Consider the following 15,567-nt stretch of genomic DNA (forward strand, 5'->3'; position numbering starts at 1 on the left):
TGTTTTTTTCGGCTAAAAACGCCTTACTATACATCACTGGTGTCAAACTCATTTCACATGGTGGGCCACATACGGCCTCGGTAGATGTCAAGTGGGCCGGACCATTAAAATGATACCATACTTTGCTATAAACAACCAAAACAATATGTCTCTCCTTTGTTTTGGTATAAAGAAGCACAAGAACATTTGGAAAATGTTGAAATTTAATGAACGTATCTTTTACAAAACATTTCATTCCTTCAACAAATGTGCAATTTACTTTTATCATTCACATAGTCCTTATACCGAAAGGGTTTTCTCCGGGTACTCTGGTTTCCTCCCACATTCCAAAAACATGCATGGCAGGCTGATTGTACACTCCAAATTGTAGTGAGTGTGAACGCGAATGGTTGTTCGTTTCTGTGTGCCCTGTGATTGGCTGGCAACCGGTTCAGGGTGTCCCCCGCCTACTGCCCAAAGACGGCTGGGATAGGCTCCAGCACCCACGCGACCCTAGTGAGTGAGTGAGTGAATGAATGAATGAATAGAGAGAGAGAGATGACATTTTTTGTCGATTAACCGATACGTTTATTGGCATATTGATTGTTGTCAAGCTGACTAAAGAAGCATCCACAATCAGTTTGCGACTGTGTCTTGATGCAGGCTGCGACGGTAGAGCCAAGTATTTTCTGGGGCGGGGGCGCACTTGGTGTCAAAACTTTGAGAACCACTGGCATAGATTCAGCACTCAAAAGAAGAAACATGAGGCAAAGGAGGCGGCGATGCTGGCGTCCCACCCAAGCCGGCCTCCAAAGCGGGCGGGTCCACAAGACGCGCCCAGTTGCCGAGCCTGCGCGGACCAGGTGGGCAGCACATCGGAGCTGTTAGTGGAGCCAAGATGGACAGCGAAGGCCGGAGAGTGGTGGTCTGCGACAACGGAACGGGGGTACGTCAAATACTCGCCTGCGCGTCGGAGCTCTGACTTTGCGTGCGTTCGGACGAGGTGAGAATGCGGCGGCCTGTCCGGACTTGTTGCTTGCTCTCTGGGGCCGGGCCGCCGTTGGCTGGGAGTCCGGAAGTTCCGTCTCAGGTGCCGCTTTTTCAGGAGGGGCTGCTGGCTTCGCCTCGGAATGCGCTGCCGTCTGCCCCTCGGGCGAAAGAAGGAAAGAAGGAAGGAAGGAACACAGCGCGGCGTTCATGGGGCCCGATTTGGAATTTCAAGCTCGGCCTTGCGCACTCAACTGAAATGCTCTTGTGCGCTCCGCTAAAATGTTCAAACTCACAGTCACTACAGTGAGACACTGTCAGGCTGACTTCTGAAATGCTGTGGCGCACTTTTTTTCCCCACTCGGCAAATAAGCGACACGCTTTCACGCGCTAAATCAAATGCGCTCCAGGCTACGAAAAATGATCTGCTCATCGTACGAAGTGCAACTCTCATGACCGACCGAAATCCTCTCTCGCGTCGCACCGACAATTGACTTGGATACGTATTCTAGTCACGCGTATTCGATCACGGGCGCCGTTTCTGTGCGCAGCGCGCGTGGAGCTCGCGCAAAGCGGAATCCAACTGTTCACCTGGGCAGATTTTTCTTTCATTGGGGATTTTGCTTGACGAACACAGACGGAAGAGGGCGTGTGCGCCGTTGTGGGACGGGACTCCTGGAAAAATTGAGGCATTGTACCGTAAAAAGTATTTCACAGTTGGTCCCGACGAGTACATCCGTGCGCTCCATCTCCGCGTGAAGCTTTTGTCCGAATCAAACCGTGAGCAAGAACTCATTGCTTTTGTTCATTCCACGCGCGACGGGCGCCTCTTCCGTAGTTCGTCAAGTGCGGCTTTGCTGGCTCCAACTTCCCGGAGCACATCTTTCCCGCCATGGTTGGTCGCCCGGTCATTCGATCCACCACCAAAGTGGGCGACATCGAGATCAAGGTAAGTGAGAAGGGCGAAGCCCGGCAAAGGTCACCGCAGCGCCTCCCGCCTCCTCCCGTCTCGTAGGACCTGATGGTGGGCGACGAAGCCAGCGAGTGCCGCTCATTGCTGGAGGTGGCGTACCCCATGGAGAACGGGATGGTGCGCTGCTGGGACGACATGCTCCACCTGTGGGACCACACCTTCGGACCCCAGAGGCTGGACATCGAGCCGTCCCGCTGCAAGGTGAGCCGAGAGGCGCCCGGGCGCGCGGCGGCGGCGGCGCGGCGCTAAGACCTTCCCGTGGCGCGCAGATCCTGCTGACGGAACCTCCCATGAACCCGACCAAGAACCGCGAGAAGATCGCCGAGGTCATGTTTGAGAAATACCAGTTCCACGCCATCTACGTGGCCATCCAGGCGGTGCTCACGCTCTATGCTCAAGGTACGGCACGCCGCTGTTCGCCCCCCCGCCGTCACCCAAAAACGGAAAGCGCTGCGGCTTCGACTAGTGCCGACGATCGACGCCGTGCGAGGCCTCGTCACCTCATCGCTTGAGGTGGCCCCAAACAAGGATTTCGTGCGGTCGAGCATTGAAGCCGTTGCGTTGGCTTTACGACAACTTTCGGCAAATGATCCTTCCGGATTCATCTGAAAGTGTCCGCATCACTTCAACAGTTTTGGAGCGTTCAAACTTTTTTTTTATTTATATTTTTTAAATCGACTCAAAAAAAGGTGTCACTTCTGAAAACTCTTCTCCATCCCGCCGACCCTCATCACAAAAAGTTCGGGACATTTGGCTTTCGAAAACCTCGACAGGTGAACTCCTCGTGTGACCTTCTCAAGGCTTTGGAACGCTTCGAATGTCCAACGTTTGCAATGTCCAACGTTTCCAATGTTTGCGTATTTTTTGCGCAAGCGGCCGCTTTCTGACGAGGAGCTTCACCGCAATATTCTTCGCGACAGGCGTTTGATCCTTGAATCGATGTCCCGGTCGCGCAAGATCTGGTGTTTACAAACACGGGCCGAGGCAGCGCGGAGAGCCCCGCAACCTCGGTGACCCGAGGGGCCGCCCTTTTTTTGCACTTCAAACTGTTGCGTGCCATTCAACAGTCGTCGCGGAGGTGCGGATGGTTGTCTTTTTCTTGAGGGTTTTTTTTTGTACTTATCTTGAGAACCAGTTTGAGAAAAAAAAGACTTGCACCCGCAGGTCTGCTGACGGGGGTGGTCGTGGACTCGGGCGACGGCGTCACCCACATCTGTCCGGTGTACGAGGGCTACTCTTTGCCGCACCTGACGCGCAGGCTGGACATCGCTGGGCGGGACATCACGCGTTACCTCATCAAGGTGTGGGCAGCAAAAAAAAAAAAAAAAAAAAAGAAAATGTCAGCCATGCTTGAAACACATCTTAAAAAATGAGGAAAGCTGTTGATTTAACTCCTAAAATAAGACAATTCCGCATGCGGATCTCAACAGCGCACTTCCCGTCTCGCCTCACGAGTAAAGCGTCCGCGTCCGTCCGGTGAGGACCGAGAGCAACACTCGCTAGCTGTGCTAACGGTGGCCTAAGATTCAACGAATGAAAAATCAGCCAGCGCTTCACGACGAGTGCTGGCGGCACGCAGATGTCGACTTTTGATTCACGAGCAACGTGGACATTGGACGCTGGCACATATGCCGCCTTGAGTCCGTTGCTACGCCGCAAGCGCGCGTCCGCCATCTTTGATGCCTGCAAAGCTAATGCAAGCTCACGCAGCCAACGCCGTCATCAAGCCACGAGCTCCCAAAAATCTCCTACCGTGCTTGAAAGTATTCTTCGTTTAGCTTTAATAGCGCGGCATCAATGAAAACAAACAACCCCCCCGAGCCCCACCCCACCCTAAAATCCTCGGCACTTTAGTGCGTGTTGTCACGGCAACGGTGCACGACTTGACTTTGAGTCAGACCTTATACCAAGTCATGACTTGACTCAACGTGCTTGGAATGTATTTTGGGCCTCGGTTGACCGGTTGCTTGAAAGGTGTTTGGCCTACTTGCAAGTTGCACGCGGTGACGGTCTTGCACCCCTGCGGCTCGCTTCTTCTTTCGACTGGATACGTTGCTTCTTCTACGCGATCGTACGAGAAGCGTGACGCAGCGGTAGGGAAAACTTGATACGGCGACGTCACGTCCTTGACCCCGTTTGCGACCCCCAGCTCCTGCTCCTGCGCGGCTACGCCTTTAACCACTCGGCCGACTTCGAGACGGTGCGCATGCTGAAGGAAAAGTTGTGCTACGTGGGATACAACATCGAGCAGGAGCAGCGTCTCGCCACGGAAACCACCTACCTGGTGGAGTCCTACACGGTAGGCCGGCCCTTCGCCGACACTCTTTGATCATCCCCCGGGCGACGTCCAATCGACGCGTCCGCCGCAGCTCCCGGACGGCCGGCAGGTGATGGTCGGGGGCGAGAGGTTCGGCGCCCCGGAGGCGCTCTTCCAGCCCCACCTCATCAACGTGGAGGGGGCCGGTGTGGCCGAGCTCCTCTTCAACACCATCCAGGCGGCCGACATCGATCTCAGGTACGCGCGCGTGCGCAGATTTCTTTTCAGTGCTACTTTCTGGTCCCCCCGAGGGAAACTTGTCATGGGCACTCAACCGCTTCTGCGGTGGACTGTCGGCAGCGTCGTCCACACGCACGGAGTGAAGCCCCCGCTTCCGATGCGTTCGCAGGGCAGACTTCTATAAACACATCGTCCTGTCTGGGGGGAGCACCATGTACCCCGGCCTCCCGTCCCGACTGGAGCGAGAGATCAAGCAGCTCTACTTGGAGAGGGTTCTGGATGGAGACACGCACAAGTTGGCCGTAAGACGCCACAAACATTGGGAGCGTGCGCATGAAATCATTTTCATCAAATAGAGGGGGTTAAAGCGAAAATAGGTACCCGAGGGTCCCCTCATAGTCTTGGGTTCTAAAAGTTGTTGCACTTCGTCCCCCGCAGAGGTTCAAGATTCGCATCGAGGACCCCCCGCGCCGCAAACACATGGTGTTCCTGGGCGGCGCCGTGCTGGCCAACATCATGAAGGACAAAGAATCCTTCTGGCTGAGCAGAGCCGAGTACCAGGAGAGAGGCCTTGGCGTGCTGCAGAAACTGGGAGGCGGCGTCAGATAAAAGCGCCGCCAACCATCGTTCATTTGAAATAAACCTTGACGAAAGATAAGATAACCTTTATTTATTCCCACACACTCGGAAAAGGCGTGCTGATTCAACTCCCGATTCTGAAGGGGTTGTTATATCAATGACTTAGTAAATAAGTCTTCGTCTATTATTTGTGCTTGTTAGATAATACTAGTCTGAATTGGGTGTTGAATCCGTCTTGTTGCGAATGGGTGTGTGGGGGGGGGGGTAACAATTTGCACGACACACATGCTCGCTATAGTGGCCATGCCAGGCTTGTTCTAGTAAACAATGACTCTTATTGCTGGGGGGGGGGGGGGGGGGCAGTATCTGTCCCCATCTAACGGTGAGTTTGAGGGTAACGGAATGAATGCGCGGTCCGATGTGGCCCCCTGGTGGCACTGATGAACAACTGGAGAGGGACATCAGAGTTGGTGGAACCCACCGACAGAGCAAATGGTGGCCCACTGAGTGAGCGCACTTGTTGCTCAACGGTAAGGACAAGCGGACAGAATGGTCAAGAGAAAAAGTTGCATAAAAATCGTATACGTTCCACAATCGAAACCCAATGAAGAAAAATAATAAACCATACCGCAAAGCGAAACTTGCGGAAAAATAGAAACAAGCCTTAGCGACTCGCGAAAACATCGTAAGTCGTCCTTTGGGGCTCCCCGCCATGAACTGCGTTTTTTCACTTCCTGGAAGACGCGTTTGGGGTGCGCGGACTAAAGGACGACTTATGATTGGCTCTTCGAAAGACTGGGGCGGGGCGTCTCAGAGTTAAAGAGCCACTAGAGGGAGCGACTGCTGGTGAGGACGTGCGGATCTCGCCGCCATTTTGAGGACTTCAATCACGTCGCTTTTTTTTTTTTTTGCAATTAGAAATGCAAGGAAGGGCCAAAGGGCTTCACGTACATGCGCACGGGAGCACACTCTGTTAAAAAACTATCAATAAAATTCAACTACAGAAAAAGCAGATCATCAGAATGAAGTTTTATTCTTTTAACACAAAAGGTATCAGAATGAAATCAAAGAGAAATGCAATCTCGCGCCTTACAACGATGACAATTCATTTCGCACCTTGATATTTGGGTTATACAAGATTTCTATAGTCACTCGTAAAAAAAAGAAAACCAACCAAAAAGTGAAATGTGTATATAATACGAGTCAGTACTGTAACACAAAACAAGTGTTATGAGGCTTGCGGATCACAGTTAACATCTACAATTAGTGTGTGTTTTACGTACCGCTTTCTGCGTGGTCTCTTTTTACCCACAAAGCAGCCGCTGCACAGTACACTTCACAATTAGTTAAGTGACAACGCAACGCAGTCGTCACCAGGCAAAAGTTGGCTACCTTTGTTGGACCTTTTTGTCTTTCACATTCGAGGTTGGTGCAGCGTGCTGTTGAATATTCGGAAAACACGCACACAAACACGGTCATTGTCAAACAACGGCGTACAAAGCGTGTCCCTGGAGTGTGCGAGTACCTCGGGCACGATAAACGGCGTCCCGCCAGGATCTAATCCGTCGTCCGGCACATTATGTCTTCATAACCTTTCGCGTTGGACTGATTTTCATACAGTGTGGATAGCCGCGGCATCCCGATGGAAAATCTGTCACAATGGGACCAAGTGGAAATGGGCGATGACCCAGAGAAGGCGCGCAAAAACCAAAAATGACTGAGACTGGTCATATCCAACACGAGATTTGGTACGCAACTAAAGTGGGACTTTGTGAAAGGAATCGGATGAGACGACGCCGCGCCTCTATTCCACATCGACCGTCGGAATCGATGCTGCTTTGTCAATATTTAACCCTGTTCTCACCAAATTATGGAACAAGTGCCTTCCATCCCATCGGCCCCGGCGAGAAGCACAAACAACCGCCTGCCGCCGGCCGGATGAGCGGAGCCGGACGCCGACTCGGCGTGACGGCTACATGACGTCCACGAAGAACTCGCTGGGGTTGCCCATGGCCAGGTGGAAGGACTGGCGGGACGCAGTCAGCTCGGGGGGCACGGAGCCCAAGTCGCGGGTGGGCGGTGCGCCGGGGGGTCCGGCCGAACTTGAAGAGAGGGGCGGCGGCAGCGTCGGGTGCACGGCCGCCGCCGGCAGCGGCGGCGCGTGCGCGTGCGGGAGGGTGTGGCCGCTCGCCATGGCCGGGTGCGGGTGCTGCGGGACCATCATCACCATCATGGGGTTGTACGGCATGATGCCTGGAGGGTAGGGGGACATGTGGGGGGGCTGGGGCATGCGGTGATGATGCGAGCGCTGGGAGGAAGCGTGGCTGTGCTCGCTGGGAGCGGCTGAGCCGTGGCCCCGCCTCAGACTGCTGCGAGTGGAGTATTCCGATTCGCTGCCACTGCCGGAGCGCGAGTCGCCCCCGCCGCCGTCTCCTCCGCAGAGAGACTTCTCCTCGCCGGCCGCCGTGCTGCCGGGCCCTTTGCCGCCGCGGCCGCGGCGCTCGCCTTCGCTTCGCGTCGACCCGCTGCTTCGGCTCCCTGAGGGCAGACGGAAGACAACGACATCACACCCCAATGGGTTCGACCTCAGCTCTGTGCTTGGCTGGCTGGGATAGGATGAGGTGACGACACAACTGCACTATGCGGTTTCACAATCGGCTGGGGCGAGGGAAAAAAAAAAAGAAAAAAAAGAGAGAAGTCGACGCAAAATTGCCCTGTGGCCAAAATTTGACGTTGGACATTATTTTTAACTCCTTGCCAAATGATGCCACGGCGCCTGTGTGAGGCCGTACAACTGTCAGAACCATCAAGTTCCTTTCCTCATGCAAACGTGCCGGATCTTCCAACAGGAAATATTGTTTCCTCTAAAAATGACATTTGGCATGCGCCTCAAGGTGAAGGTGGGCGGGGCGGGGGTGGGTACTGAAGAGAGGGAGACAGAGAAGATGCACGGTGATCGACAGGCGAGCATGTACGATTCGGGCTTCGAATCCGGCGTCTGCCTTCCTGCGTGGAGTTTGCATGTTCTGTCCGGGCCTGCGTGGCTTTTCTCCGGGTAGGCCCGTTTTTTCCCACATTGCAAAAACATGCACGGCGGGTGAACGGAACGCTCGAAATTGTCCCCAGGTGTGAGTGTGAGCGTGGATGGTTGTTTGTGTACATGTGCCCTGCGATCGGCTGGTGACCGGTTGAGGGTGTACCCCGCCTCCTGCCCCAAGTCAGCTAGAATAGGCTCCAGGATTGGCCGATATAACGGCCCCAAGAAAAACGATCCCCGAGAAGCTCCATGGCAGAGATTTTGCTCGGCACGAAAAGTTCACCTCAACTAAACCAACAAAGTCCGAGCTAACCGCTGACGCTTACCTTCGCTGTGCTGACTGCCGGCGCTTCCTGGAGTGTAGCTGTAGCTGGTGAGCTCGTGGTACGGCGGCGGCTGGCTGGAGTACGGATGGCCGGCGTAGGGCTGGTAAGGGAACGTGTGCATCACGGGCCACGGTGAAGCTCCGGGGAGGGGCAGCGGGGCCAAGGTGTCCTGGTCCGAGGCCCCGCTGGAGCCGTCGTTGTCATTCAGGGACAGGTTGGCCATGTCTGTGCGCGAGAGGAGCAAAGCTCGTTGGAAAGGGGAAAAGACGCGTCAATCTCTCTTGGATGGCAACGCTTGGCTGCTCCGCGTGCGGCATTTTAACGCCACCGAGTCAATCTGTTCCTTGCCGCCGAGGTCTGAAAAAGGTGTCCGGCCCTTCCGAACAGTGCATAAAAGCAATACGCCGCGAGCGCGGCCGACGCTACTTACAATTGTCACAGTCGCTCAAGTCTCCGAAGACATAATAGCATTGTTCCGAGAAGGTGATCTTGTTGACCGTGTGACGGATGAAGCCGGCCTTCAGCAGATTGCTGGCATACTTCCTGGCTTCACGGCGGTCCTGGAATCCCTCGATGTGGTGAAACAGCCACTCCACCACATCCGAGCCTGGTCACACGTGCGGCGCAAATTAAGACGAGCTTTGCACGAGCGAAAGAGCGCCCCCCCCCCCCTCCCCGTGCGGCGAGCGGAGGAGCCAACGGATCAGCGGCCGAGGCCGCGAGTCCCAAAAAGAAATGCAAACCGACTAAAAACATCGCCGTTTGAAAAGAATGAAAAATGAGCACAAGGGGTGGATTTGATAGAAATGTATCTATCCATAAAATTGTATTTTATTGCTCCACGTGAGTCAGCTGCAGGTGATTCCAATTTAACAGATGTTTTCAGTCAAGACAAGCGCTCAACACATTGGTACTTTGTCCCCCGCCCTCCCTAACTCCCTCCCTCAGAGAAATCACGAGGTTTTAATTCCTGGAACATAAGGCCTACCCCCGCAAAGTCATGCGATGTGCGGCGGAGCTTCGCCGACGGCCGTGCGGCTCTCTTACCGAGGAAAGCGTTGGGGATGGTGATTTTGAGCCACATGCGATCCCTGACTTCCAGGCCCGACTCCGGTGAGGCCATGGCCTTGGCGACAGACGCCATGTCAGAGTGCAGGGACAGATTGAAGTCATCAAACCCTGTGGAGAAAAAGCAAAGATTTTTGAAGTCACAAAGAAAGCACAACGGTTTTGAGTTGCGAAAAGAAGTTCAATTGGAATCTCACGTTCGGTCTCCGTGACCGAGGAGGAGGAGGTGATGGTGCTGAGGGAGGAGCTGCCCGGGAAGGCCGGGTAGGCGCCAGTCATGGCTACGGAGTGGCTGACCCAAGCCGCCGGGTCAATCGGCCGGATGGGTTCATCTGCGCGGCGACAAGGCGCGCTCGTCAAAAAAAAAGAGAAACGTCAACGAGCGTTGACCGACCGGCCCTTTTCTGCGACTTACTCCGCGGCAGGGTGAAATAGCCTTGCGGAGACGGGTCCCAGCACTTGGCCACCGTGAGGATGATGGGCCTGGCAAGCAAACGCCGATGACGCAGTTCATTAGCGCCGCCGTCGTGGCTCCTTGGATTGGAGTCAATTTACAAAGCCGGCAACTCACCCCGGCTTGTGCACAATCTCCCTCAGCACGCGAACCGCGTCGTCGTTGCTCATGTTCTCGAAATTGATGTCGTTGACCTTGCGGCAGTGAAAAGGACGCCATGAAACAAACGGGAACGAACGGCTCTGTATCGGTGAAACTCGCAGCGGAAAAGCGAGCCAATTTGCAGCCTCACCTGCAGCAGCATGTCACCGGGTTCGATGCGTCCGTCCGCGGCCACCGCTCCCCCCTTCATGATGGAGCCAATGTAGATGCCGCCGTCGCCCCTTTCGTTGCTTTGGCCCACAATGCTGATGCCCAGGAAGTTGTACTTCTCTGCACAGTGGGAAAAGCAAATGAGCCGATCATCTGAATCAGGTGCGTTGCAGCCGGGAGAGCTGGAAAAACGGGCAGGACGGCGGCCCCCCAGGCCCGGAGCTGGACATGCCTGACTTACAGGAACTAGTCCAGGTCCTGAAGGAGCAGGCAGCCCCAGGCCATCAGACTGCCATCAACATTCATGTTTCAAATTTTCAAATTCAACTTTGGTCTCATCAGACCACCAAATATTTGTCGGAAAGGGATGGCTGGCATTTTTGCCCAGTCACGATCAGCGTCCTTAAACGAGGTCAGCCAGGCCTGAAGGTGTGTGGATCTCATTCAGCTGCTTTTGTGACCTCTTGTAAGCTTCGTCATCGAGGACTTTTGCCTGACCGACCACTCGAACAAAAGGGTTCACCGCTGTTCTTTCATCGTTTGCTCAGAACTCCGGAGATGCCGTCGAAACCGTTTGCCAACGGATAGATTTTCTGCTTTATCATTTGTTCTAGAATGTCTTGGGAAGGAGGAACAAAGTGTTTGGTTTTGAGATGTGGTAGCCTCCTTCATTTTGTCTGACAAATACGATTTGGCGCGAATCAGGCCTCGGTGGTGAAACGGAACTCAGCTTTGCTAAGATGGCGGCACAGTTAGCTCACTTTTTAAGCCATCGGTTCGCAATGGTTGCCTCATGCCTTTTCCTATCGTAGCTAAACGGCGAGCCACTTTAACAGACAGTGGGGAAACCGGACTGTTGGAAAAGAACGCCCGCGTGTCACCTTTGAACTGCGCCTGCTTAAGCGACATGTACAAAAAAATAAAATAAAAAATAAAAGCCTTTCAGAGCACCGGATAAGAAATCAATGATGAATACGACAACGGCAATCTTGACATTGACGGCCGTAACAACAAAAGGGAAGATGCATACCCATGTTCAGGGTGACAGTGATGATGTTCAAGGACATTGTGGAATCCGTCACACTGCTGAAGGAGGAAGCCTAGAAGAGGAAACGGCTTTTTTTTTCTTCCTCAAGTGAAAAGAACGACAACATTCGACAGAGGCCATCAGACCAGAGCGGCGAGCTCGTACCCTCTCCAAGCGAGGGGGGCGCTGTTTCCTGCGTCGTCTGTGCCGTTTCAAGAGTCTGGAGGCTGTGCTCTGTTCGGTCGCGCTGCTGAACCTAAAGAATGGCGAGTCCAATACACGGGGGGGGCGCAAAGGAGAATTTCTCGGCGGCATGATCGGCGCCTCACCTGCTCATGGTGTCGTCGTCCTCGGAGTCGCAGAAGCTGGTGGTTTCCAGCTCGCTGCTCATCATGGTGCTGGAGCTCTCGTAGCCGGCCAAGTGCCGCTCCAGGCGACTCTGGCCGTTCACGCGAGATCCTGAAAAGGGAGCGACCCGATGTCGGGGTTTTGGTTTTTGTTTTAAACGCCGTTCTTTGATTGCATCGCGAGAGGGGCTGCAGGCCACATCTCGATAGCTCACCGTGTTGCTCGGCGCTCTCCCTGTGCCGAGGTCTCTCTCTCCTGAAGGAAACCACCGACTCCGTTTCGGTCTGCTCGTCCAGAGTCTCCACGCTGCCCGTCGCGTTGGGACTGCGGGAGACGTGGGATCAAAAGGTGCGCCAGACACATCTTTATTTTCATTGTCCGTTTGTCAAAGAATTCCAGTCTTGGGTCAAGTCAAGTCGCGCAACGGCACATCTCGTGACCCTCCCGAGAGAAAAGTTGTCATTTGATGATGGAGGCCGAAACTCCGGCGGCCCAGCGTCGACCGGCCAACTTGAAAAGTGCTCGTCGCCAAAGTTATTTTAGGTCACCAGAACTAACAAAATAACCATTTTCATCGTGAATAAAAATGATCACAAGACGCTTTAAAAATTGAAAATAAAAGACCATCTAAGACACTGGTGTCAAATTCAAGGCTCGCGAAAGCAAATCAATGAAAACTTCATACTTACTTGCACACATACTTGCGAAAATGTGGACCAAAATTTTAAATTTTCATATGTCATAAATGAGAGCGATATTGTAAGCATTTTCTTGTGACCAAACCTCTCATGACAGTTCCTGAAACAACAGTTGACTAAAACGTTATTCTTGACTTCTTGACATAGTTTCAGTCATCACGGCCCTCCAAGGGAAACGGTAACTAAAATGTGGCCCGCGCCAAAAACGAGTTTGACAGCCTCTATCTAAGAAAATATGCGGCGATGACAGTGGAAATTTTTGTCTTTGACATCATACGTGAGCTTTCAGGGGGTTCATTTTAGATTCCTTACTGAAAGGATGGCGGTCTGGAGTCCCCGATGCCCCCGGTTCTCTCGGCCGGCGGGGGCGGCAGCGGCGGCGGAGGGGGCGACGGCTGGCTGGACGTCTCCACAACGGGAAGAGCCGCCGGCTCTGCCGCCGGAGCGTCCGAAGACACCAGCTGACGTCAAAAACAAAGGCAAAGTCATCAATTAGCCGGGGGGGGGGGGGGGGGGGGGTTGCCACAAGGACCGATCAAGAGGTAAGATGGCCATTTTTTTTCGAACATGGAAGCACTATTTTGACGGGGGGACGTCTTACGGGGATCACTGAAATGCGATGCTTCCTTTTTGAGCCGCACGACTTTGGTCAAACGAAGGCCCGCCGACGCTCGGGTTGAACGTACACCACGCGACTGCCTGCGAGCGCAAACACTCGCTTTGCGCCTTGCATCCGAGCCGCCGCGCGTTTACCGGACAGGCGGTCGGCCTTCTTCAAGTCCACCAAATGGAGTTGAGCGGCCGTTTTGGGGCCCGCCCATCAGCCCCCGCCCTGCCACACGCTCACCCGCCCAAAGGCGGCGTGAGCACGGAGCCTCCGCTGTCTTTTGGGCTCCCTCCACCCCTCTTCGCATATCGCGGCTCACATATCGCCCCCCACCCCGGGTCCATTTGTTTTAAAGAGCTCCCTTCATTCTTATGCACTTAACAGATGCTTGAGCCTCAAACCTGCTCAACCGGGCCAAGTCCGCTCGCAGTGTTCCGTCTCTCCTTTAAACGTTAGATCCAGGCAGGGCGACGAGGAAGCTGATGTTGAAGGAAGAAAGCCGCCCTGATCACCAACCTGTTCATCCTTCTGTTATGAATTTCAATTAGTTTCTCGCTAGTAGACGTCCAGTCCATCGAAACTCGGGGGATGGGGTCTAATCATTTTTTTCCCTGTCAAATATCGGAAACTGCCTTAAAAAAAATCGTTCCGGCGCTAGTTTTTGACAAATTTCAGCCACCTCAGTCTGGAAAGAGGTTTTAAGGATTTGGTGTATCTTTGGGGGTCGCGGCGAAAACCAAGAGCGGTTGTGGAAAGTCGCATTTGAAAGAGAGTACCGGTACTTACCCAGGATACCACACGTCCATTAAAACACGGCAACTTGGCGCCATCGTCTGAAATCTCTTCCTTCACCACCCTGAAACGGAGAAACAAAGGTCAAAATCCGATCCGCTTGATCCTCACAAGGGTCGCGGGGTGTGCTGGAGCCTATGCCAGCTGCCTTCAGGCAGTTGGCGGGGGACACCCTGAACCGGCTGCCAGCCAATCGCAGGGCACACAGAGACCGGCAACCTTCCGCGCTCACACTCACACCGAGGGACAATTTGGAGTGCCCAATCAACCAGACACGCATGCTTTTGGAATGTGGGAGGAAACCGGAGTACCCGGAAAAAACCCACCAAGGCCCGGGGAGAACATGCAAACTCCACACAAGAAAGCCGGAGCCGGGATCGAACCCATAACATCTGCACTGTGAGGTTGACGCGCTAACCACTCGCCCACCGGGCAAATCGTAATGCCTGTGGTTAAAGTCACAGACAGTCACGGGGGGGCAGGTGGGGGTACACCCTCAACTGGTTGCCACACAGGAAGGCCAGATCCTGGAATCGAACCCTGGGCCTCGATACTGTGAGACCAATGTGCCAACCCGTCGGCCACCACGGATGATAAATGACAATTCCACACGCCATATTAAAAACAGCCACACCACTTAGCTTTTAGGTCTCTAGCGTACGACGAATGCAAATGCCATCGACATTAATTTGTGTGTGCGTGTGTGCGTGTGTGTGGGGGTGGGGTTGGTCCCACATGGTGAAAATGGATTGAGATGGTTCATATCTACTGTATGTCCGTCCCAAGTAGGGGACGAGGGCTCACAAGTAGATCACGCGTCCCTCTGCAGCAGGATTAGCAGCCGGCACGAAAAGATGACTCGATAGAGAGGAGCTTGTTGCGTCCATGGTGAGGTGAAGGGAAAAAGGGGGTGTTAACACCCCCCCCTCCCCAACAACAACAAAACAGTACATTACCCCGAGATGTAGGGTGTGCGCGCAAAGAAAATCGCGTTGTACAGGTAACCCCCCTCCCCCGCCCTGTTAATGGTGATGTTTGCTGGGATCGACGATCACGATGCCCACGCAGCTCCACGCTGGGGGCAACTTTTCGCTTGAGATTTCATCGCAAACTTTTTTTTCTCCTTTTGCAAGTTCGAGGACGCGTACTGGAACTCACCCGAAGTCCTGGTCCATAGATTTGAAGAAGAACTTGTAGTTGGGCTTGTTCAAGACTTGCTTAAAATCCACCAGGGTGATACTTTCGGCGCCGATGGGAATCTTGACCAAATACGGAGTCTCCTCTTCGTCGATGTGATAGATGATTTTGGTTTCCGCCATGTCCGAGGCCGCTTCGCTCGCTTTTGTGCTCCTTGCCGAAGTCGCCCGCAAGAGTTGCGGCGGCTAGCCTTTCGCAAGCTAGCTGGCTAACCAGACGGCAGAGGTGAAACGATGGCGGCCGCTCGGATTTCTTTTTCTTTCTTTCTTTTTTTTTGTTTGTTTCTTTCACTCGACCGCCACCCTCGTCTCGTCGCCGCCAACGAAAGTCTGCACTCACATTTTACCGACAACAGCGGACGAATTGGCACATTTACGCGAACCGACTACGGAGCAATTTTGCCCCCCAACAAAAACACACGGGGAAGGGAATGGGGTGGGGGTGGGGGCAGGGGGTTCACCGAAAAGTTTTCACTTTTTTTTTTGCGTGAGCCAACGCGGCGTGTGGCGTCATCACGCACGCCCCATTTTCATTACGTACGCTCCCCACGACGATCTTGCCTACTTTTTTCCCCCCCTTAATGAAAACAATTTTTTGCCGACGGGGAGATGAATTGAAATGCGGGGCTAGAATCCGTAAATGACATCAACGGATTCTAGCACTGCAAAGCGAAACAAATTCTTGTT

General features: G+C 53.8%; 2 protein-coding genes across 2 annotated transcripts; one reads left to right on the forward strand and one right to left on the reverse strand.

Moving 5' to 3' along the window:
* The first annotated feature begins 806 nt into the window (after positions 1–806).
* Positions 807–5,094, forward strand: LOC147209469 (actin-related protein 2-like). Its single transcript, XM_086105433.1, has 9 exons — positions 807–925; positions 1,805–1,915; positions 1,982–2,140; positions 2,209–2,338; positions 3,104–3,240; positions 4,089–4,238; positions 4,309–4,454; positions 4,606–4,738; positions 4,875–5,094. The coding sequence occupies exons 1-9, from the start codon at positions 878–880 to the stop codon at positions 5,043–5,045; spliced, it is 1,185 nt and encodes a 394-aa protein (XP_085961559.1). The 5' UTR covers positions 807–877; the 3' UTR covers positions 5,046–5,094.
* A 935-nt stretch (positions 5,095–6,029) lies between these two features.
* dvl2 (dishevelled segment polarity protein 2) lies at positions 6,030–15,323 on the reverse strand. Its single transcript, XM_086105434.1, has 15 exons — positions 14,843–15,323; positions 13,679–13,748; positions 12,598–12,746; positions 11,802–11,911; positions 11,569–11,698; positions 11,405–11,495; positions 11,243–11,312; positions 10,193–10,332; positions 10,018–10,094; positions 9,862–9,929; positions 9,644–9,778; positions 9,426–9,557; positions 8,809–8,985; positions 8,379–8,603; positions 6,030–7,553 (listed from the first exon to the last, which is right to left on the reverse strand). Exons 1-15 carry the CDS (start codon positions 15,001–15,003, stop codon positions 6,988–6,990), a joined length of 2,301 nt encoding a protein of 766 aa, XP_085961560.1. The 5' UTR covers positions 15,004–15,323; the 3' UTR covers positions 6,030–6,987.
* Between the last annotated feature and the right edge of the window lie 244 nt (positions 15,324–15,567).

Source organism: Hippocampus guttulatus, chromosome 2 (genome assembly GCF_054856545.1).
Source record: "Hippocampus guttulatus isolate MCC_2025c chromosome 2, RoL_Hgut_1.0, whole genome shotgun sequence".
Lineage (NCBI taxonomy): Eukaryota > Metazoa > Chordata > Actinopteri > Syngnathiformes > Syngnathidae > Hippocampus > Hippocampus guttulatus.

Coding starts and splice junctions, on each gene's coding strand:
- dvl2 (XM_086105434.1), bottom strand. CDS start 15,003: ATGGCGGAAACCAAAATCATCTATCACATCGACGAAGAGGAGACTCCG. Junction 10,333..11,242: donor CACTGTCACCCTGAACATGG/GTATGCATCTTC, acceptor CCCACTGTGCAG/AGAAGTACAACTTCCTGGGC. Junction 8,986..9,425: donor CATCCCCAACGCTTTCCTCG/GTAAGAGAGCCG, acceptor ACGTGTGACCAG/GCTCGGATGTGGTGGAGTGG.
- LOC147209469 (XM_086105433.1), top strand. CDS start 878: ATGGACAGCGAAGGCCGGAGAGTGGTGGTCTGCGACAACGGAACGGGG. Junction 2,141..2,208: donor TCGAGCCGTCCCGCTGCAAG/GTGAGCCGAGAG, acceptor CGTGGCGCGCAG/ATCCTGCTGACGGAACCTCC. Junction 4,455..4,605: donor GCGGCCGACATCGATCTCAG/GTACGCGCGCGT, acceptor ATGCGTTCGCAG/GGCAGACTTCTATAAACACA.